The 22303-nt window shown below is 46.6% G+C and overlaps 1 protein-coding gene across 2 annotated transcripts in view; it reads left to right on the top strand.

Annotated features, from left to right (window-relative positions):
• Gcnt2 (glucosaminyl (N-acetyl) transferase 2) overlaps window positions 1-22303 on the top strand; it is a 70522-nt gene that overhangs the window by 8340 nt on the left and 39879 nt on the right. Inside the window, 1 exon segment of one of the 2 annotated variants that reach the window (NM_001001511.4) lies at window positions 20562-21714. Coding sequence (NP_001001511.1) covers window positions 20796-21714 — 919 coding nt within the window. The 5' untranslated portion in view covers window positions 20562-20795. 2 annotated transcript variants of the gene reach the window in all.

Genomic DNA, 22303 nt, shown 5'->3' with positions numbered 1-22303 from the left:
CATAATTACCCCATTTCTCTTCCTAACTTCTCCCAGACCCATTCCTTACCTCCCTACCTGATTCCACTTATATATTGCTTGTCTTGTTTTTTATGACCTAGACTCCAATATGTGCTTCTAGCTCTGGGGTAATCCACCAGAACATGGTCAATCTAGCAGGAGCCACATCCTTAAAGAAAATTGACTCTCCCTCTCCCAGAGCCATCACAGGTCAATGGCTCCTCTGTGGGGGCGGGGTCTCCAGAGCCACTCCTCCCCAATCCATGCTGGAACGCTGAATGGCTTGACCTTGTGGTGGTCTTGTTCAGTCAACCCCAGCTGCTATGAGCTTATGAGTAGGGTCACTATGTCCCAGAGATGCTGTGTCTTTGAATTCCCGCCATTGAAACCTCTAACTCTTACAAATTTCCCACCCTTTCTTCTACAACAGTCCCTGAGCTTCCGTGGGTGGGTGGTGGATGAGGGCGATCGGCTCATTAGCGGCAGAGCACCCCAGAGCTATTTATTCTCTGCACTTTGACCCATCGTAAAGTTTCCGTATCTCACTGTACCACGAAACTTCTCTGACGAGGTCTGGGAGGAGGGCTCTCCCAGAAGAGAAATGTGGATTTAGAGAGTAGTCTGGTACTATGTTGACTTAGCAAAGAAATAATAGGTTCACTCCGTGGCTCCGTGAGCTCCCCAACCATTGGTTGGTTTTTAGCCAGATTCACAGTCACAGGCATGTGTTTCTTCCTGGGAAATGGGTTCCAAAGCCATGAAAAAGCGGTTGGTTTGCCTCTATAACATTTATATATCCATGAGCATATCTCGCCATGTCAGTTATTCTGGTAGTTCACTGGGGTCACAGCTCGGCAGGATGTTGATGAACCCTTTTCCTTTCCGTAGCCTACATAGCACCTTCTAATACTGTGGAAGCCAGTCGGAAGGTGGCTAGGGCTGGGAGACCCAGGACTCTGACTTGGTATTCTCTGAGTTGGAAGCCTAGGTCCCAGACGAAGGCAAATCCTAAGTGGGGTGGAGAGGCACAGTGGAAGACATCCTGGGGTAGAATTCATGACAAAATTCTCCATTAGAATTCCCTCTAGAAGAGGGTAGAAGGAAGCAGTTATCTGTGAGCACGGCTAGCTAAGCACCTGCTGTGTGTGCACTGCTCGGTTTCCAGTGTTTGGAGCACAGTGCGTTTGTTACTGAGCTGCCTGGAGTTTACCTTCCCACTTGCAAAGCATGGATTTAAGTGCCCATGTGACAGAATTTGTCAAGTTTGGTCTTAGAGAGCAGGTTTAGCTCACGTGCGAGCATACACCCAGTATCCCAACATTTGAATCTGGGCTCTGCTCTATGCACGTTGGGTGACCTTGGATAAGTTAGCCAGCATTTGTATTTCAGTTTCTTTGTCTATAAGATGAGGAAAACAATATATGTCAGATACATAATGAGGGTTTAGTCAGTTATGTAAAGTTGCTGATATGTTACTGTTTGTGTAACAGTTGTCCTGTTTGTGAATCCCACATCTGAACTGTCAGGATCCAGAACTGTTTTGAATTTTAGAAATTTTTAAATCCTTGAACATGCATAATGAAATGTCTTAAAGATGGGACTCAAGTCCAAACATGAAATTCACGTATATTTCATATACATCACCCTGAGGCAATTTCAAATGATGTAAAATATTTTTAAGCATTTGGCGCGCACATCCATGGTGGAGTTTTCCACTTGTGCTCTCGTGCTAGTATTTAGAGTACTTTATAAAATAAAATAGATAAATCTTAAAGGGTGGGGGAGAGGCACTGGTGAGATGGCTCAGAGGTTAAGAGCACTGACTGCTTTTCCAGAGGTCCTGAGTTCAAATCCCAGCAGCCACATGGTGGCTCACAACCATCTGTAATGGAATCAGATGCCCTCTTCTGATATGTCTGAAGACAGCTACAATGTACTCATATAAATAAAATCTTAGAGTACTTTAGATTTAAAATTTTTGGGCTAGAGATGCTAAATGGAGAATTTAGTCAGTAGATATGTATGAAGCTGGATGCTGTTCCAGAGTTTAGTCATGAGTGTGACAAATGAAACTCTTACCTTATGGAGTGAATATTCTAGAAGGGGAAGAAAGAGAATAAAATCTGAGAAGCTAAGCAAGAACATTAGAGATACGAGAAAGGACTTTTTTCATCCTATGAGGGTGTTGGATTTTCTGGGAGTGGAGTTACAGTTGTGAGCTGTCATGTGGGTGCTGGGAATTGAACCAAGGTCCCCCCGGAAGAACGGCCAGTGCTTTCAACCACTGAGCCATCTCTCCAGCCTCAAAAGGACATTTTTAGATCAGGTGTTACGGTAACAAAAGCTTCTTAGAAGGGATAGCCTACTGTGTGCGTCTCCAAATGAGAGCGTGTCATTTACATCCCTGGGAAGGAAGTCCCAGGCAGAGAAGATAGGGACCTCAGAGTTCCTACTGGAAATGAAGGTCACAGAGCTGGAGCTGAGGTAAAGTGGGCGGGGCATGTCCCTTGTAGGCACTTGTGTGAATGTCCTGGAATGATAAATCCTAGTAGCCGCTACTAGGATCCTTACTCCCGGGGAGTAAGGGCAAATGAAGCCAGAGGGCGAGGCAATGCCAGCACTAGGCACAGGCACTCAGTAAACTGCATCTGGCCACCAGCACTCCAGGCACCGGCTGCCTCCCGTTCCTGCCCCCATGCATTTCCGAGTTCCTCTCTCTTACAATAACCTATCTTCTAAACCTGCCTCCACCACAGACCGCTTTAAAAAATCATTTATTTTCCACTTTGACCATGTGTGGGTGTGTGCGTGCCACGGGTGGAGGTCAGAGAGCAATTTATAGTCAGTTCTATCTTTCCACCGTGGTTCTGGGCATCAGTCTAATGGGACGAGTGCCTTTATCTGCTAAGCCATCTCACTTTTCCGGGGCACTTTGACTTACCTTACCCTCCAGTGACAGAATGGCCTTTATAAAAGCATCTCTTGTCACATGGTCTCTTATCTCCATTTGCAGCCACTCCTCCAGTGTGAAATCCACATGCTGGGTCCACGATGCTCACTGCTGTGTGGGATGTGGACTTTCCAGTGCCTCTATCTGTATCCTGTTCTTTTTACATTTTAGCTCTACCTGATACCATGTGGGTCCCAGCTGTGCCATATCCAGCTTCCCTGTCACAATCTGTGGCTTTCCCTGCTGGTATAGGATATTCTGGGATGTTCTTTTTGTCTCCCCTACACGCGACTGGAAGATGTTTTCCTTTTAAGACGCAACTTAGAATCACATTTAGAAAACCTATTCTCATCCCACCCACCACCCACCCTCTCAGGGCTCCCACGCTCCGGCTGTCAGTCTCGCATTGCTACTGTCTTGAATGTTCCTAGGTAGCAACTGCTGAAGCCCAGCTTTCCTTAGATAGAGACTGATTCACAAGCATGCTTCGTACAGTGGAGATTTGCCTTCATGGCATCTGCATACACGCAACTGGATGGTGACGGTTGATACACACACACACACACACACACACACACACACACACACACTAGGGCGAACACAGAAATGCTTATTCACTCCAGGTAGGCTCACAGCACAGCAGAGAAAGGACTCCAGTTAAGCAGGAGAGCAAGTAGGAGGCTACTTGAAGAAGGTTGCTTCTAGGAACATAGGAACTGTTGCCATGAGATAGCCTGAGAGCTGTGTCCCTGGATCTCCTGTATAACGTCTGGAACCCTATAACAGCCATTTACTGTTTCTCTAACGTTCTAGATCTGACGAGTTCTGTAAGTTGCTCTAAGTTTCGTAAGCCTCCAAACCTTCTCCTTCTCTCTAGGAGAAAAGGGTCAATCCAGAGGGAACACCACAGGATGGGTACACTCTTATATAGATTTATTTACTTATTTGAGTCACCAGTTTGTCATCCAGGCTAGCCTCACATGTCCCGCCTTTCTCAGTTTTCCAAGTATTAGCACTCCAGGGTGTGTCCATGTCCAGATTTTACATAAATGGTAGGGAGCATCCCAGCCTGACCTGCATACCACTCCGTGAGTCTGGGGTCCAGAGAAAGGCGAGGACCCTGCTTCTCACTATGTGGCCTGGTCCCGAGGCAGGTTAACGTTAAAGCACAGTCTATAGCATAAGAGCCTCAACTCTAGCTTCTTCATCTGCTGCTCATTAGGAGAAATGGGCGTCTGGATCGAGATTAAAGGGGAATCTGTCAGTGTTGGAATGGTGGGGAGACTGCGTGTCATCTTAGTAGGACACATCCCCACGGGATTGTCCCAGAGGGATTAGGAGTGTTAACATCACTGTTTTCCAGTAACACGCTGACTTTGTCACATGACCCTCCCCCCCACCCCCTTGAAGATGCATAAACCACCTTAACGATTCAATTCCCGGAACGTATAGAACAGCTAGCAATTGTCAACGCTAATTCATTATCCTTTTTTCCATGTAATTCAATGCATTGTTCACAAGGCAATGTGTAGACTTCTTCTTCTGGAGTTGTCACAGCTTTTTTCTTTTCCTAGAAGCCGTTTTTTTTCCTTAAGAAGGCAGATGGGATAAAAGTGTTAGAGACGGCTCGGCAGTCAAGAGCACTGGCTGCTAGGACCCAGGTTCAGAGGACTGAGTTCTGTTCCCAGCACACACATGGTGGTTCACAACTGTCTGTGACTCCAGAGGATCCAAGGCCCTCTTCTGACCTCCCTGGACCCGGCATGCAGATGATGCATAGATACCTCTGCAGGCAAAACATCCATACACATAAAATTAAAAAAAAAAAAAAATAGGTATGTAGAAATAAATCCAGCAGAGAAAGACAGACAATAGCTGTTTTTGAATTACGAATTGGTTGTGAGACTGGGTTACCATTGAGAGATCATGACAGACTGTCATGCTGCCAAATGTGTCGGAGTTCATGGTTTGGCTAATCCCTCCGTGGGAAATGTTCACAGAAATGGCTAATTCTGTCCTTTGGGTATTCTCCGTCACCGATATTTGAAAGGACTCTGGGATACCAGTCGAGTTTAGCACAACTGTACTCAGGGAAACCAGAATGAAGGAAAGAGAGCCTTAAGCACATTTCCTGGGCTGGAGAGATGGCTCAGTGGTTAAGAGCACTGACTGCTCTTCCAGAGGTTCTGAGTTCAAATCCCAGCAACCACATGGTGGCTCACAGCCATCTGTAATGAGATCTGATGCCCTTTTCTGGTGTGTCTGAAGACAGCTACAGTGTACTTATATATAATAAATGAATAAATCTTTAAAAAAAAAAAAAAGCACATTTCCCAAGCCTGTTCTGACTTTCCCATTTGACTTTCATGGCTCCCTACATCTTGGTGATCTGGACACTGGCAGCACATCCCTAAAACCATGCAAAACTCACTTGCCCCTGTCCTGTGTTTCTCCTTACTTTTGGGGTGCCTGTTTCCAATCTCCTACTCATACCTACTTGGCAGACTGTCCCTTCCTCCTCACAAACGCATCTATTTAGTCACAAGGGTTGTTCCCGGTGGCCAAGCTCTCTGGCCAGGACTTGCTGCTCCCTTCCTCCCCCCTAACCAGCACATTATGTGCATCTAATCTGCCTGTGGAGGATATCTAGTGAGTTCTGGGTTCTCGTAACTGCTGCCCTTCTCCCAGACCCTCCTCATAAGCAGACTGACTGATCGGACCTGCCCAGATGGTCTCTGGCCTGTGTACCTCTTCAGAATAGTCAGTACCCCTCACGTACTCCCATCAAGGCCTACGCTCTGGGAAAAGCATTTGTTGGTTTTAAACGTTTCTGGAAGTTGTCATGAATAATTGAGCCATGTGGGTGGTCTGGACTCTCTGAGAGAAAAGCGTAGCAACCCAGAAGCTCAGTCTGTTTACGCTATACCACTGAACAGGAATGTGGGGATCCATATAGTCAAGAGACAGGGTTACTAATGGAGATAAAGAAGGAGGCAGGATTATGATATACAGTTGAAGTTGGAGGCAGGTTTAGCTAATCTTGGCAGAGCAGTCTCTGTATGGGAGCGGTCTTCAGGTTGGGGATTTAGCTCAGTGGTAGAGCGCTTGCCTAATGAGCGCAAGGCCCTGGGTTCAGTCCCCAGCTCCGGGGGGGGGGGGGGGGGGGGGAGAAAAAAGAAGAAGGGAGCGGTCTTCAGGCCGTAATCATCCGGGAGAGAAATGTGCAGTGGATATTTTCCACCCACACTAGCAACATTTGCTGTGGACCCTAGAAAGACTTTGCCATCTCTCTCATCTCATCCGGGGAAGGCTTTGCCATTCCTATAGAGCCGAAGTCATTAGTTCCTGACAATGACTGGCCATGCCCATATCAGAACAATATACATTCATTCACTCAGGGCTTTACTTCCTCCCCCATTTGTGATGGAAATGGACTCCGAGATCCCTGTGGGATTGCAAACTCTAAACAAGCCCTGCCTACTGGAAGTTGCCTTGGTCAGGGTGTTTATCACGAATATAGGGAAGAAGCTAATGCTGTGTGCTTACCACCTCCTAAGCCATAGTGTGCCCTAAAGAAGCAAAAATGAGCAGTCAGTAGAAAATCAAAGGCTAATGCTTCGAAGAGCATGTCTAGGTTACAAAGCTGCTCTTTTTCGTGGAGTTATGATATTGGGAAATGTAAGAAATGACCTTTCTGAAAGGGTTTTGTGCCAAAAAAGTATTTCAGAGATGGGGTGGTATTTTTAAAGGTCCCAAATAATATTGGAATCTAGGGTGCCATTGGGAGGTCATTTGGGTTGGCTGTCTAAGGGAAACTTGAGGCCAAATTTTATTGTAAAAGCGAACACATTTGGGGTCCTTCAGGGCAGGAGCCAGGTGGAGGGGAGGCATCCTAAAGGGGATAAGAGGGTGTGGAAGGAAGACATGGTTTTCCTGGAGGAGAGGCAGTATGGGGGGAAAAAATGTCACTATCGGCAAAGGTGTCCTCAGGATTCAGGAAGACACAAGCCATTCAGTGGTTATCATCGAACTCCACAGGGGTCAGGGCAGATTGCCTGAGGAGACTGGGTACCTGGTACCAGGTCTTTGGAGTAAGCCCAAGGGGTGAAAAACCAAGCTCAGGAATTAAGTGTCACCCAAGGGAAAGGGTCGGGGTGGGGCTGGTGGAGAGGGCCAACCAAGGCCTTAAAGACTGTGGGTGGGGTTACCTCCGCCTCCAAGAGTACCATAGAGGGCTCCAGACGCTCAATGGACTTTCCTTGGACTCGGGTGTGCTTACACCGACTGATTGCCAGTAATGTATGGAGTGCCGAGCAATTGGTGAGCCGGAAGTTGGGCCAAAGACACTAATGACAGGGTTTTGTGTCAACAAAGTATTTTTAGGAGGCCAAAACTGCCGTTTAAAAAGAAAAACACACCACAAAACAGACATAATGCAAGATATTTATTGGGGGGTGGGGCATGCAAAAATGGCTATGGCTATAAGTGTGGATGAAGGCAGCGACAGGCCAGGCTGTGATGGCGGGCTTTATGCGGTGTAGGGGAAATACAGCAACAGTGGAAATGCGTTGCATTGCTGCTGGGGGTGGAGTTAGGGTGTTGGCGATGAGTTCTTGAAGGCGGGGTGGGGGATGGGGAACTCCAAGGAACCTGGTTCCGGAATGTGGGGGAAAAAGGGACTTTTGGTAGAACTTAGAATTTTGGTACACCCCTGTTAGCATTTTGTCTAGGCTCCGCCCCACAGTTACCTGGCAACAGCCAGGCGTGCCAACTGACTATAAAAGGGCTGCTTGGCTCCTCCTCCTCTTTCTCTCTTTTGCCTTCTCGCTCTGGCTCTGTCCTCTCTCCTGCCCCCCCCCCCCACTTCCTTTGACATCTACTCTCTTTGCCTTTCTCTTCCGCTACTATCCTTTCAACCCCCAATCCCCCCCCCCCCAGCTTTAATAAACTCTATTCTATACTATACTGTCGTGTGGCTGGTCCCTCAAGGGAAGGGATGCCTCAGTATGGGCCCGCAGAGGCACCCCACTTCCCCCACACCCGACTACACCTCCACCAAACTTCTTTCCTTATTTTTATAAAACAAAGCAACCCTTGCCTTTAATCCAGAGTCATACAGCAGACAATTTTTTAACCTTAGAAAGCTGTAAGTAATTGAAGCAAATTTGCATTCGTTGCTTTATCCCCCCACCCCCATTGCCAGGTTGAGCTTGGCGTTCGGGGAGTATGCATTGCTGTGGGTTCAAGGTGGGCACGGTGGTGCATACTCACCGGAACTCTGACACTCGTAAGTCAAATATACGTCGTCATCATCATTCCTCTCTTGAACAAGAATTGAAATAGCTTGTGTGTGTGTGTGTGTGTGTGTGTGTGTGTGTGTGTGTGTGTGTGTGTGTGTGTGTGTAGGTCAGAGGAAAACTGGGAGGCAGCCCTCACCTTCCCACTTACTCAGGCAGAGTCTCAAATTTTCTCCTGTGCTGCATACTTGAGACTGTGCCCGCTGCCCGCCGTGCTTCTCGGGCCCTGGAACCCTGGCTGGGGCCAGTGAGGCAAAAAAGAAAGGACCTGTGCATAAAGCTGTGATCCGTTGTGGTTTTCTAACCCCTGCTGTGGGGAACTTCAGCAGGTTCCTTAAGTACGGTGGTGGCTGTGGCGGCGGTGGCCTCTGTAGGGAAGCACTCCCCATCTATAAACATCCTAGAGGAGGAAGCTGTCTCTGTCAGTCTTTGCATACCTCTGATCTATGGTTCCCCAGACTCCCAAGGAAAGCTTTAATCACTCCCCTTGAGCCTCCCTGGTCCAATTTACCATAGGACAGTGGGTCTCGGAGTTCTCCACCCACGGAGGGCTTCTCTGCTTCCTACGCTGGTCCAAAGGCTTCTTTCTGGCTGATTCCCGAGTGTGCCCCCCCTCCACCCAAGCAGCACCGGGATTACAGCAGCCCACGACTGCAAGCTTTATGCGTGGGTTCCAGGGATGGATGGAACTGAGATCAGATTCACGGCGTCAGGCTGAACCAGGTCCTTAGCCGTACAAGCCACCCTTAATGTGATTCTCCACGACCCACCTAGCCAGAGATCTCTCACTGTACACAAGGCGTGTGATTCTTTTCTTAAGCTGCTTCTGGGCAAAGCCATAAGTTGTTTCCAGACGTGTTTACGTTGTGTGTCCCTTCAGTGCCATGATCCTAGAAAAGAGTGGGGTGGAGTTTGTGCCCTGAACCCTGCTCTTCCACAATCTCCATTCCGAGTGGTCTTTCTCTTCAGCTAGATTGGAAAAGATCAAAATTTAACTGTGGAGATACGGGAAGAAACAACGTGGTTCTTTCTCAAGAGAGCTGGAGGCTCAGATTGACTTGGTTTTAGCTTTGGGCAAAAGCCAGCCTATCTCTTCTCTGGACACTTCCTGTTTGACCTCCTCTATAGCTATCTTTCTGAATGCCAGTCTTTGCTTAACTCCTCCTTCACGGAGCTGTACTCCACCCAAGCCTGAGAACCGTCTCCATCTTAGGGTTCTGTAGAAGGAAGACCTCCACCTCCAGCTTTTCTCTGGTTTCCCACATAGCAGCTGCCTTCCCCAGACTGCAGGTCTAGGAAAGGGCTCACTGCTCTCCCTGTTTGGCTTTTGTTCTCCCACACAGTTAGTGCCTGAGCTCGCTGCTCTACACACCACTTCACAGCCTTTTTGGTTTATCTCTATTCTATTATCTCACAACTTTTTTTGGACTTCCGCTGGCAACCCCTCAATCCAAACCAAGCTTCCCCTTACAACGTCCCTGTAAAAGCAGCCTCTTCTGTGGGCTGGAAGCGGGATTAATGATGGATTTCAAGCCAAAGGGATGCATTTCATTCCAAAAACTAAGGAACAGATTCGCAAGTCATGAACCAGAGAGACAAAATGAATGGCCTGTCCTATAAACTGATTATTTTTTTTTTGAGCCTCTTACCACTTCCTGACTATCTTAGAATAAACATTCCCATTCACACACCCCCTTTTTAAATTAATGCCACACAACATAACAAGATCTCTAATTCCCATGTACTGGGACAAGAGGAGGTATGGGTATGGTATCGTTTATGAGAATTGTCATCTTAAAAAGTCCCATCATTTGTGACTAAAACATCATGTCTACGAGGGAAGGAATTCGCAGTTAGTTAGCTTGGTTTAGGCACACTCTCCTTGGTTCACTGAGAACCTATCCTGGGAATGTTAATCACTCTGCCCCACACCTCACTGGTTTGGAGAAATGTGAAGAAGGGGCACATAGACTTTGCTGTGCGCTGCAGACTCAGTCCCTGTTCTGTTCTTTGGGCAGCCTTGCCAACAGCTTGAGGCTTTCTTCCCCTTTCATGTGGATCAATTACTAGCTATTTAATAATCAGTAACACCCTTCAGTAGTGACTCCCCACTGAGAGCGGATGGGACCAATGGTACCCAGAGTGACCAGTTCTTCCTGGTTTGCCTAGCACAAACACCACCGGTTCTGGGGACTCCTTCAGTCCAGGACAAACAGAGGTACCTGGTTACCCTGAGACTCTTTGACCCATTCCCACTCACCCATCTCCTTCCAAGGCATGTCAAAATCAAGAATATCAAGAATTAGAATGAAGACGTAGTTCAGTTGCTAGCCTGGATGACTCCCTGGGTTTGATCTCAAGTGCTGTACGTACTGCTATGATGGCAGACACACGTAATCCTACCTCTCAGCAGGTAGAGATCAGAGGATCAGATCTTCAAGGTCATTCTCAGCTACGTAGTTTCAGGCCAGACTCAGCACCTCAGATATCTCGGTTCTCTTCAGCGATGCCTCTTGTGATAACTGCTCGGTGCCCCACTGGCTGGTCAAAAAGGTTTTCTCCTGCAGCTCAGCAACGCTGGTCAGTAAAGACAGGCAAGCTTCCAGACACTTGAAGAACAAATTCAGACAGAATAAGCAAATGAGGCTGCATACACGGTTTCACTGTCTTAGACAAAATAAGATTCCTAACTAGTTAAGTTCATTTTAAACATTAGAGACTTCAAGTATAGCAACTTTGAATCTGGAGTAAATGCTTATATTTAAGAAGAAGGAGAAGGAGGAGGAGGAAGAGGAAGAGGAGGAGGAAGAGGAGGAGGAGGAGGAGGAAAGGAAGGAAGGGAGGAAGGAAGGAAGGAAGGAAGGAAGGAAGGAAAAAAGAAAGAAGGGAAGGAAGAAAGAGAAAGAAAAGAGAAAAAAGAAATACATTGTGACAAAAATTTTTAAATATCTGTTCCCTGAGTACCTTAAAAGGAAAGCCAGTTCAATCAGGGGAGAATCCGAGGCTGTTCCTGAACAGGGAGGACATATCTTGCAGGCAGATTTTGTGTTCACTATCATTTTCCAAGGGAGCAAGAAATACATGAATTTGATCATTTGCGCAAGAACTCTGTCCTAATAAACCGTCTGAACTCAAGCAAATGACAGGCTCCGTTCAGAAAAAAGCGGATTGGGTAAACTAAAACCAAGTCAGAAATTTCATAGGGTTATTAAAGTTACAAGTCGGAGCAAAAGCAAACACCTGTCTTGTGTTTCCGTTTATTTGGAAATGCGGGGACAATGGGATCCTGGAGATACAGGCTTCTGGCAGACGCTATGTTTAAAATGTCTCGTCTTGTCTCGTCTCCAAGACGGTTGGAGCTTGGTGAAGACTTCATGCTTAGCTTCAGGGAGACAGAGATTCGGTTCCCAGCCCAGTCCCTGTACTGTAAAACAAACAAACAAACAAACAAACCTAATTAACTGAAACACCCCCTGAGGGTCTGGGGGCCAGTTGGAAGTAGCTGAGGTGAGAAGAGACCCCCCAAGCACGTGCAGATTTAGACCTAGAGCTGGGGAGACTTTATCTCATGAATTTGCAACTTTTTGTTGTTTCCTCCCAAAGGAGACAGCAGAGATCAGATAAAGGTTGTTTCAAAGGACAAATAGTTACTTATGCTTTTCTTTGAAATGGAACTAAATAGACACACATAAAATGTAGGGTTGAGCTTTCCTGTTCTCTGCTGGGTTTGTTTTTCCTTGGGTAGACTTATAACTGGCAAAACCTGCAAACACTGCTGCCCAGTAGGACTGGGTAAAGAAGCAAAAAAAATGTTTCTGAAAGAGCAAGCTAGGCAGGCAGGATTATAGAGGGAGAAGGCCCCAGGTGGCTTTTTAGACAGATGCCATTATTCTCCTAGACGTTGCCTTTTTAATTAGAAGTCTTAGCTGAGCATGGAGTCACACACCACTTGTAATTGGTGGGAGGAGGAGCCAATCAAGAGAATCATGAGTTCAAGGCCAACCTCAACAACATAGTAAGTCAAGTCCAGACCAGGCTACATGGGATCGTGTCTCAAAAAATATTACACACACAAGCACCCCAACAATGAAATTTAATAATAGAGAAACTGAGGCACATTGAGGGCAGCAAATGTTCTCAGAGTGCACAATTGTGTCGCTACATTGTGCTGTGCTAGCCTATTTCAGTCTTGCAATAGGCTTATAAGACTAATGGTGTTTTTTTTTATGCATATGCATGTGTGTTTTGCTTACATATGTGCCTCTGTACCACATACTTGGTACCAGAAGAGGCCATTGGATCCCTTGGTTCTGGAGATACAAGTAGTCATGGGTTGCCCTGTGGACTCTGGGAATAGAACCTGGGTCCCTTGGGAGAGCAGTAAGTGCTTTTAAGAACAGAGCCATCTCTCCAAGCCCACCCAACTGTGTTTTTGATATCTCCATTTTATAAAAGAATTAGAAGGAAACCAAGGCATATAAGGGTATCATGCTTAATGGCAACATCGGATTCTGCGCTTACACATCCAGGGCTAGACAAACAAATGTGTCCATTCTTGAGTCTTCGTTGGTCACCCCCTTAGAGACCAGGGTGTGGGTATGCAAGTGCTTTTGTGTACACTAGCCCGTTTAATCCCCACCGTGCACACCGCAGCCTCTGCTGTCTGCATCCTACAGAAGAGGAACTTGAGGTTAAAAGCGTCAGTTACTTGTGAAAACTCTTCCTCCATCCAGCACTATGTGCTGTCACATAGGCTTCCCTGTGGTTATATATACAAGGTTTCCAGCACTAAGCACCTTCCTCCCAGGGAACGATATAGATGTTACAGTGGATGTCAACATCATTTAAGTGGCGATATGCAGCCTAGGAGAGTAAAATAAAAAACCAAGGGCAGCGATCAGCCTGAGATAGCCTGTGGCCTATCTGACCTGGGTCCGCATAGTCTACTGTTTTCTCTTCTGTTTCTGATTCCTTCTTTTGTTGTTTTTCTGTTTGTTTTTTCAAGACTAGGTTTCACTGTGTAGCCCTGACTGTCCAAGTCATCCTTGAACTCAGAGATCCACCCATTTCTGCCTCCTGAGTGTTGGGACTAAAGGCATGATCTACCATTGCCTGGCCTCAGGTTTTTTCTATGAGATTATAATTTTTTTAAAAAATTTTATGTATATGAGTGTTTTGATTACGTGTGTGTCTATATACCACGTATGTGACTGCTGCCCGTGGTGGCCAGAAGAGGGCATTAGAGTCCCTAGGACTGAGGTTACAAATAGTTGTGAACTGTCACATGAATGCTGGGAATAGAACCTAGATCTTCTACATGAACAGCCTGGGCTCTTAACCACTGAGCCATCTCCAGTCCTGGTTTGATTTTCTTTTTGGCTCTCTCTTTCTCTCTCTCTCTCTCTCTCTCTCTCTCTCTCTCTCTCTCTCTCTCTCCCTCCCTCCCTCCCTCCCTTCGTTCTAAAAAGTTTTTTTTAATGTATAATGTACACTGTAGTTGTCTTCAAACACACCAGAAGAGGGCATCTAATCCCATTACAGATGATTGTGAGCCACCATGTGGTTGCTGGGAACTGAACTCAGAACCTCTGAAAGAGCAGACAGTGCTCTTAACCATTGAGCCATCTCTCCATCTCTGGTTTGCTTTTCAACCAGTTGAGAACAGCATCAAAAGAACAGACTGCTTCATGGAATGAAGAGTTACATTACTTTGGGATTTCGATGTACCCACCCTCCAGCTTTGCTTCGAAATGGTTGAAATGTGACTTAGTCACATCTGCGCTATAGCATCAATGTAGAACAGCATCAGTGCAGAGCGACAGCAAGAGAATGAATAGACAGATGGATGAATGAATGAATGAACAAATGAATGAATGAGTTATTCACAAGCTTAAAATATTTACTCCCTGGTCCTTTTAGAAAGGACATTGCCAACTGATACGGTACGATGAGTGTATTTGCCTGGAATTTTTGAAGAAAATGTTTGATCACAATTGTGAGTTTCCTAGGTAATACAAGCCTTAATCTCTTAAGTACAGATTGATTAGTTAAAATTTACAGCAGGGCTGAGGAGGGGCTCAGTGGTAGAGCATTTCCCTAACATTCTGGAGTTCACTGCTCAGCACTACACACAAAAAAAATTATTAGATAAATTTCAAAACTGTGGGGTTTTGTTGGTGTTGGTGTTGGTGGTTAAAAACCAAGCTTAACTCACTTGATTTTTCTTGTGTAAGACTCTAGAGAGGTCCGGGGAATATAACTCAGTTGATAGAGTATTTGTCCAGGCCCTCAGAAAATATAGATAAAAGGATCAGAAATAGATACGCATCCTTGGCTGCATAGTGAGTTCAAGGCCGACCTGGGTCACAGGAAACTCTGCCTTGGAAACATAACAGCAGCAGCCACAAAAAATGTGTGTGGATCCTAGGCCCTGTGCACAGGGACTCTGACGGGCTTTCAGAAGATGGTCAATGAATTCCTGATGGGATGGTCTTTCCAGAGGTCAGGGGTCAGTTGGCTATAGGTCTTTAAGATAGCCTCAAAACTGTCCTTGGTGAAGCCACCCAGGTATCAGAGCAGCCCTGCCGATGTGGATTGGTTATTAAAACGAGCATCAGCTTCTCGGACACAGAAGGGAGGAGGAGAAGCACAGCAGAGGTCTGTCACCTGTCATAGGATGGGATGGGACCTAATGCCCTTGTCATCTTAGCAGCCTGTCTGCACAGGATCAGTGGACATCTTGACCATGGTAGAGTGTTTAATATCCAGGCCACCATGACCACTTTAGTTTCCAATGGTGACAAAGTTTTGGCCTAGTCTCATGGCCAGTATGAGTTTGCTTCCACTCCAGTCTCATCTTCAAACCTCACCCTTGAGTGGTGCCCACCGGAAAAAGCCAATAGCGTTAAGACTCCCTGATGGGCAGCGAGCAAAGACTGGTCCCCTCCAGGGACTCGTTCTTTATATCCTTGGGACTAAGCATCCCAGCTTGGTGATGGAAATCCAGTCCTTGTCTTCACCCTCGCCTTCGTGATCCCTGTGACCTGTCCCCAGGCTGCCACCACAGTCTAAGGAAGCTACCATGGTCCCCTGAGGCTGGGCTGAAGCCTCTGTGACTTTTCAAGAGTAGGTCCCAGGAGTAGCTGCAGTTGTTTTCTCGGGGAAAAAAGAGAACTGCTTTTTCAAACAAAATGTGCAGAATACTGTGTTTGTTCATATTTCCGTGTTAGCCTTTGTACTCTGACTCTTTTTGTTTTTTTTTTAAGATTTATTCATTTATTATATGTAAGTACACTGTAGCTGTCTTCAGATACACCAGAAGAGGGCATCGGATCTCTTTACAGATGGTTGTGAGCCACCATGTGGTTGCTGGGAATTGAACTCAGGACCTCTGGAAGAGTAGTCGGGTGCTCTTAACCGCTGAGCCATCTCTCCAGCCCCTGTACTCTGACTCTTTTCAGAGGAACATCTCAAGTTGACCCAGACCTGCTGGCATTGAGCTTCACGGTTTCTGCTACGTCCATTCACATTAGTAATTTACCTGTCTTTGTAAAGTCTTGAGGTGTCGGGGTTGGTGATTTAGCTCAGTGGTAGAGCGCTTGCCTAGGAAGCACAAGGCCCTGGGTTCGGTCCCCAGCTCCGAAAAAAAGAACCAAAAAAAAAAAAAAAAAAAAAAAAAGACTTGAGGTGTCGGTTGGCCTTACAGAATAGCAAGATGGGCACTGGAAGGAGACCTGGAAACCAGACACAAGTGTAATCTCAGGCCACTGGAGGCTGAGTCAGGAAGATGGCTGAGTTTAAAGACAGCCTGGGTTACATAAGTGGATCCAAAACCGATGTTGGCTTACATAAACAGGGCTTAAATAAAATGACAACTCTGAGCCGTGCCATGGTGGCATTTTGGAATCCAGATGAGCTCAGGTGAATTTGAAGTTGAACCTGTTTCACTCTTGGGCCTGTTGCTCACTCACAGCAGGCACCTCTCAGCCAGTCTCACATCCCTGCTGGGCTGGGAGAATGCTTGTTGGGATGGTGTGCGAGAACTAATAAGGGACACTTCTCCATTGAGCTTGCGATTTTATGTACTGCGATTTTAAAACCTATTAATCATCTGATAAAATGTTGAAAGCTCGTGAGTGGCTCCAACACAAGGCCCTTGGTTCAGTGTGGCGTTAGACGCTAGCGTGGCGAGTAAGCTGCTTTGTGGAGGAGGTGGTGAATTCCACTTCCCTCCTCCTCCCATCCCAACATACCTTCCAAGGGTGGTAGTTGCACCTGCCAGCTCACTCCCTTGCCTTCCTGCCTCCACCAAGCACTGTGCTCTCTCTCTCTCTCTCTCTCTCTCTCTCTCTCTCTCTCTCTCTCTCTCTCTCTCTCTCACACACACACACACACACACACACACCCGTGCAGGGGAGAGCACAGGTCTACCCACAATTCCTGATTACTGTTTCCCACCCCTGGATAATTTTTTGCTTACTTTCTGACCTTTTTGATGGAAATTTAGAAGTAGCTGGACAGATGTGACTGAAGGCTTCCATACAGAACAGCACAGAGTGACCTTGAACGAGGTCATGCAGGATTCAACCTGGGCTTGGGTAGAGTCTGGCTGGGAAGTGTGCTTGTGATATATGGTACAGTAGCTCAGCCATGATCAAAAACAACTTCCTCTGCCCATCAAAGGAACCAGCGAGGAGAGAGAGGGCTCCTAACAGAGAAATGATGGCAATGTAAAATGCTGACGTAACATGGAAATGTACCGAATGACAATACCGTGCATGCATACGCAAATATTTTGTCAGTTAATAAATGAACAGTACCTTGGTTCTATAGCCAAGAGTCACACCCAGAGTCCCAATCCTGTTCTGCCCTCCTTAACTGAAGTAAAACCCCCATGAGATTAATGAGAAGTTTTTTTGGTCCCACCTCAGCCTCTGATTACTGGGTTCTTTGTTATAGAGCCCAACCATGTCAGCCTTCTGTGTCTTTGCGACCATAAAGGTTATCCTGAGCCACAGAGAGGCAGGATACAAAATGTTCACTTGAGGACACTTTTTAGTACTTCTCTTCAACCAGAGTGAACAGAGTAGAAATAACGTTCCTGTTGGAAGTTAATAGCCCCACTCTCCCAATCATTTGCTAGAAGGAAAAAAAAATGCCTGCCTGGTTACAATGGAGACCAGGCAAAACAAACCTACTGCTTAGGCCAGCCAGTAAAAAGATAACATGGACTCCTCTCACACCAGAGACGAGCCAGGGCAAACTGCACTAGCTGCTGAGACACGGTTTTGGTTTGGTGCACAGGGATGGGGAGTATACCATGGCTTTAAACCATAAATCATGTGGCAACACCCCGGCTTCTACCTCTACCTCCACCCCGAATTCTTGAATTCACTTTCTTTTGGCACCCACCAGCACTCCCTCTGTAAGATCAGGTTGGGACAAAGGTAAGGAACAAAATTGGAACCTCTAACTTTCCCTTTGCCACGGCCTTTGCCAAGGTTATATTTTACTTGAAGGAATGTAGCCATCAGAATGGTCTATTCAGATAGTTCCCTTATAGAGCTGTGTGTGTGTGTGTGTGTGTGTGTGTGTGTCTGTGTGTGTGCTGTGTGTATGTGTATATGTGTGTGGTGTGTGGTGTGTGTGTGTATATGTGTGTTTATGTGTGTGTGTGTCTGTGTATATGTGTGTCTGTGTTTGTGTGTGTGTCTGTGTATATGTGTGTCTGTGTTTGTGTGTGTGCTATGTGTATGTGTATATGTGTGTGGTGTGTGTGTATATGTGTGTTTATGTGTGTGTATGAGTGTGTCTGTGTATATGTGTGTGTGTGTGTTTGTGTGTATGTGTGTGTGTGTGTGTGTGTGTATGTTCTTGCTTGCTTGCTTGAGACAAGCTTTCTCTATGTAATCCCAACTCTCCTTGAACTTTCTACGTTAATCAGGCTGGCCTCAAACTCACAGGGATCTGCCTGCCTCTGCCTCTGGAGTTCTAACATGAAAGATTTCGACACTGTACCTGGCTTGATGGGTTTTCTGAGATAGGATCTCATTTGTAGCCTGGGTTAGCCTAGAACTTGGAATTTACAATCTTCCTGTCTCAGCCTCATAAGGGCGGTAGTTACAGGTTTGTACTGCCTCACCCTGCAGAGTAAGGTGTGAGTTCTGGGGATTAATTGGTCCAATTTAAAGCCTTAAGGTAAATGTTTTCTTTACATTATTAACAGAAATCAAGCCGGGCAATGGTGAAGACGACTTTTAGCCCCAGATTGGATTTATCACATTATAGTTACTACAGATTTCTCTTCATATCCAGATTGGCTACCTTCTAGAAGACAGAAAGTCTTTTTTTTTTTAAAGATTTATTCATTTATTATATATAAGTACACTGTAGCTATCTTCAGACACACCAGAAGAGGGCATCAGATCCCATTACAGATGGTTGTGAGCCACCATATGGTTGCTGGGAATTGAACTCAGGACCTCTGGAAGAGCAGTCAGTGCTCTTAACCTCTGAGCCATCTCTCCAGCCCGAAGACAGAAAGTCTTATTCAGTTCCTTAAACTCCTAACAAGTCCTTAACCCAGCACTAGGGAGGCAGTGGCAGGTGGATCTCTGAGTTCAAAGCCAGCCTGGTTCACAGAGTGAGTTCCAGGACAGCTGAGGCTACACAGAGAAGCCCTGACTGGAAAATAAAAAGACCAGAAATCAAAGTATCCGTTCATTAGCAGGATCAGAAATACCGGCTATTTTTCAAAAGAGGAGAAAGAGTAAGGCAGGCAACACTTTCTGAATTCACACTCAGCCAGTGAGAGGCCAGGTTCCTTCCAAGGTGTGAGCAGGAGGAATCTCATTTAATTGCCAGGACAACCTTGTGAAATGAGAGCTGCAGCTTGGCATTTTCATCCGCCCTCTCTGAGAGGGAGGGCCTGTTGTTTTCAGAGGCAGAGAATTTCTCCCTGGTCTGTTCAGGCTTAGGAATTAGAGAGAAGACCGGTTTCCGCATCTGGATGCAGCCACAGCGGGACTGTTGAATGGCCATAGGGAGACCATCCTAGGTCTCCTCACTTGTCAATCACAGAAAGTATGTTTGGTGATCTCAGAGGTTCCTGTTTGGCAGCATTCCAAATCTACCTTGACTCTTCCAAGTCAATCTTGATGGTTCACTGTGTCAGTACCATGAATGGCAAAGAGGGCAAAATGAAATGGGGCAGGGAGAGAGGAGACTCCGTGGCTGCTGGTTAGGCGTCCAGTGGTTTCCTGACTGGAGCAGATGCTGAAGTCTCCCAGATGCTTTCCGCCTAGAAACCTACCCATAGGACCAGCCTTGTTTCCCCCCCAAACCCTCTACATTCTGTGAGCTGTCTGGCCACACCGGTGCACAGGTAAACTAAGAAAATAATTCCAAGCCCTGTAACCAGACCCCCTCTTCCTGGTCTCCCTGAGTCACAATGACTTATACTTCCAGGAATTTTACAACTGCCCAGAAACATTTGTTCTTTCTTCAGAGTCCCGGAAGTGGGAGAGTTGGGTGTGTGGGAAAGGGACTAGAGAATCTCTAGAGTTTTATAAAATGACCACAAATTTGATGGCATTCTGATATTAAAGGAGACTCAGTAGCTAGGTGCTCAAATATTGCAAATAATACTGTGTTGACAGTTCTAGACATCTGAAGCTCTGTGTGAAACGGAAACCAGTGGCTATCACATTTCGACATAGCATGCAAACAAAGATGTGTTTACCCCCTTAACTGTCCTCAACTCGGACCCTTTAGTGTGAGAAATCACCTTCGCCGGGTGTCCCCCAGCCTGATTCTTTGCCCCCTCTTCTCATAGTCTGAGTAGACACAACCCAGCGGAATGATTTAATCCAACACACCTCACCGCAGAGGTTTCTCTGTCCTCTCTGCCGATTATCTATTTAGACGTGTTGCAATACTCTTTTCCCGTATCTATGTCTCTGCCCAGGGGCGGAGATAAGAGTGAAATGAAAAAAATAAATAAATAAACGAGAAAGGAGAGAAACACCGAGGAGCTGTCGCCCAATACTGTCCTCAAAGCCCGGCCAGAACACAGAGCCACCTCCTGTAAGAGACGAGGGGTGTACGCGAGAGAAAAGAGCCGCTTAGCTGGACCGAGGGGAGGTGGGTGGGGCTGATGCCTGAGACAGTCAGTTCCAGGTCCCGTCACTCCGCTTCGGAACGCAGCCTGCTGGCGGCACCTCTAGCTTTTCGTATGCAAACGAAGAGGTTTCCCTTAGCTGGGCGGGGCTGAGCTCCTGCCCGCAGGGATTCGGTTCCTAGGGGCTTCCAGCTTCAGTTGCGAACGTGCGGTGGGAAAGCTGTCCGATTCCAGCCGTTCCCGGAGGATGGACCAGACTCGGCAGCACCGGGGACCCACGACTTGAGAACTGGGGAGCGCGAGCCCGCATCTGTTCGGGAGAAGCCGTCGAATCTGGAGCAGCCAGGTCCGCCTCTCGCTCCTGGGCTTTCAGAACTGTGGTCACTTCTCGGTCTCCGGTGATAATTCTTCCCACCTGGGACTGGAAATAATGAACCTATGTATGAAATTTTTCGTTTTCACTGCGCTCAGCGTGGTGATTTTTGTGGTTTTTTATCACAGCCAGCTAAGCCTGCCCAACCTCTACCAGCGGTTCAATAGCTCCAGCGAAAGGACGTCTGTCATCGCCTGTGATTACGGCTTGCAAAATCATTCGGTCTTCGTGCCGGGGATCACATCACCACATCCTTTAGAAAAACTCTCCTGCTCTCAGTACCAGATCCTGAGCCACTATATTACCAGTCCCTTGTCCGAAGAAGAAGCTGACTTTCCCTTGGCCTACGTCATGGTGATCTACAAAGACTTCGACACCTTTGAAAGGCTCTTCAGGGCCATTTACATGCCCCAGAACGTCTACTGTGTGCACGTGGACAGTAAGGCGGCAGAGACCTTCAAAGAAGCGGTGAGGCATTTACTGAGCTGTTTCCCCAATGCCTTCCTGGCTTCTAGGATGGAGCGGGTGGTCTATGGTGGCTTCTCCCGGCTCCAGGCTGACCTGAACTGCATGAGAGATCTGGTGGCTTCCAAAGTCCCCTGGAAATATGTCATCAACACCTGCGGGCAGGACTTCCCTCTGAAAACCAACAAAGAAATAGTTCAGTACCTGAAAGGGTTTAAGGGGAAAAACCTCACTCCGGGGGTGCTCCCTCCTGAGCATGTAATTACTCGGACTAAATACGTATACAAGGAACGTAAAGGCAGAGAGGGATATTTTATGCAAAACACAAATACTTTGAAGACTCCGCCTCCTCACAAACTGGTCATCTACTTTGGAACCGCCTACGTGGCCCTCACCCGAGACTTTGTCAACTTTATCCTGAATGACAAAAGGGCCATTGATCTCTTAGAGTGGTCTAAAGATACCTATAGCCCGGATGAACATTTTTGGGTGACACTCAATAGGATTCCAGGTCAGTTCCAACTAGTCATTGATAATTCTTCATTAAATTACACACTTACTCTTTCTTTTTAGATTGTATATGTGTGGAGGTGCGGAGGTCCAGACAGCTCGTGGGAGTCACTCTCCCACCGCATGGGTGACAGGGCTCGAAAGCATCTGTCAGACTGGGTGTGCAAGTGTGTTTATCTGCCCCATTGCTCAGAGTTCTTACAGAGTCCTGAGAACTGGTTCATTTAAATTACTTGAAAAGAAACTTTAGGATCTTGAAAATGATGGGTGCGGATGCTTTTACTGACAGTTTTGTGCCATCCCTGTGGTCTTATAAATTATCCGAGAAGCAGCGACCTGAGGAATATCTCAGGAACTGGAAACACTGCCCTATTAGATGTGTATTGGGTTTTCAGCACATCTGTGGAATTAACCCTGGTCATAGTTCTTGATAAGGGTGGAAGCCCTCAATACTGGGAGATGGATTTTTAAAATGGCATTCTAGAACGTGCAAAGTTAAGCAGGCCATATTTCTAACTGAGGGAATTTGCTCAGCAAATTTCATGCATCGTTGTGGATGGGCTGTTTTCTAGCACCTTGGAAATCTCTCT

This window comes from Rattus norvegicus, chromosome 17, assembly GCF_021556685.1.
Source record: "Rattus norvegicus strain SHRSP/BbbUtx chromosome 17, alternate assembly SHRSP_T2T, whole genome shotgun sequence".
NCBI lineage: Eukaryota > Metazoa > Chordata > Mammalia > Rodentia > Muridae > Rattus > Rattus norvegicus.
The sequence above is the reverse complement of the archived record's forward strand: the minus strand, read 5'-3'. Positions and strand labels throughout refer to the sequence as shown.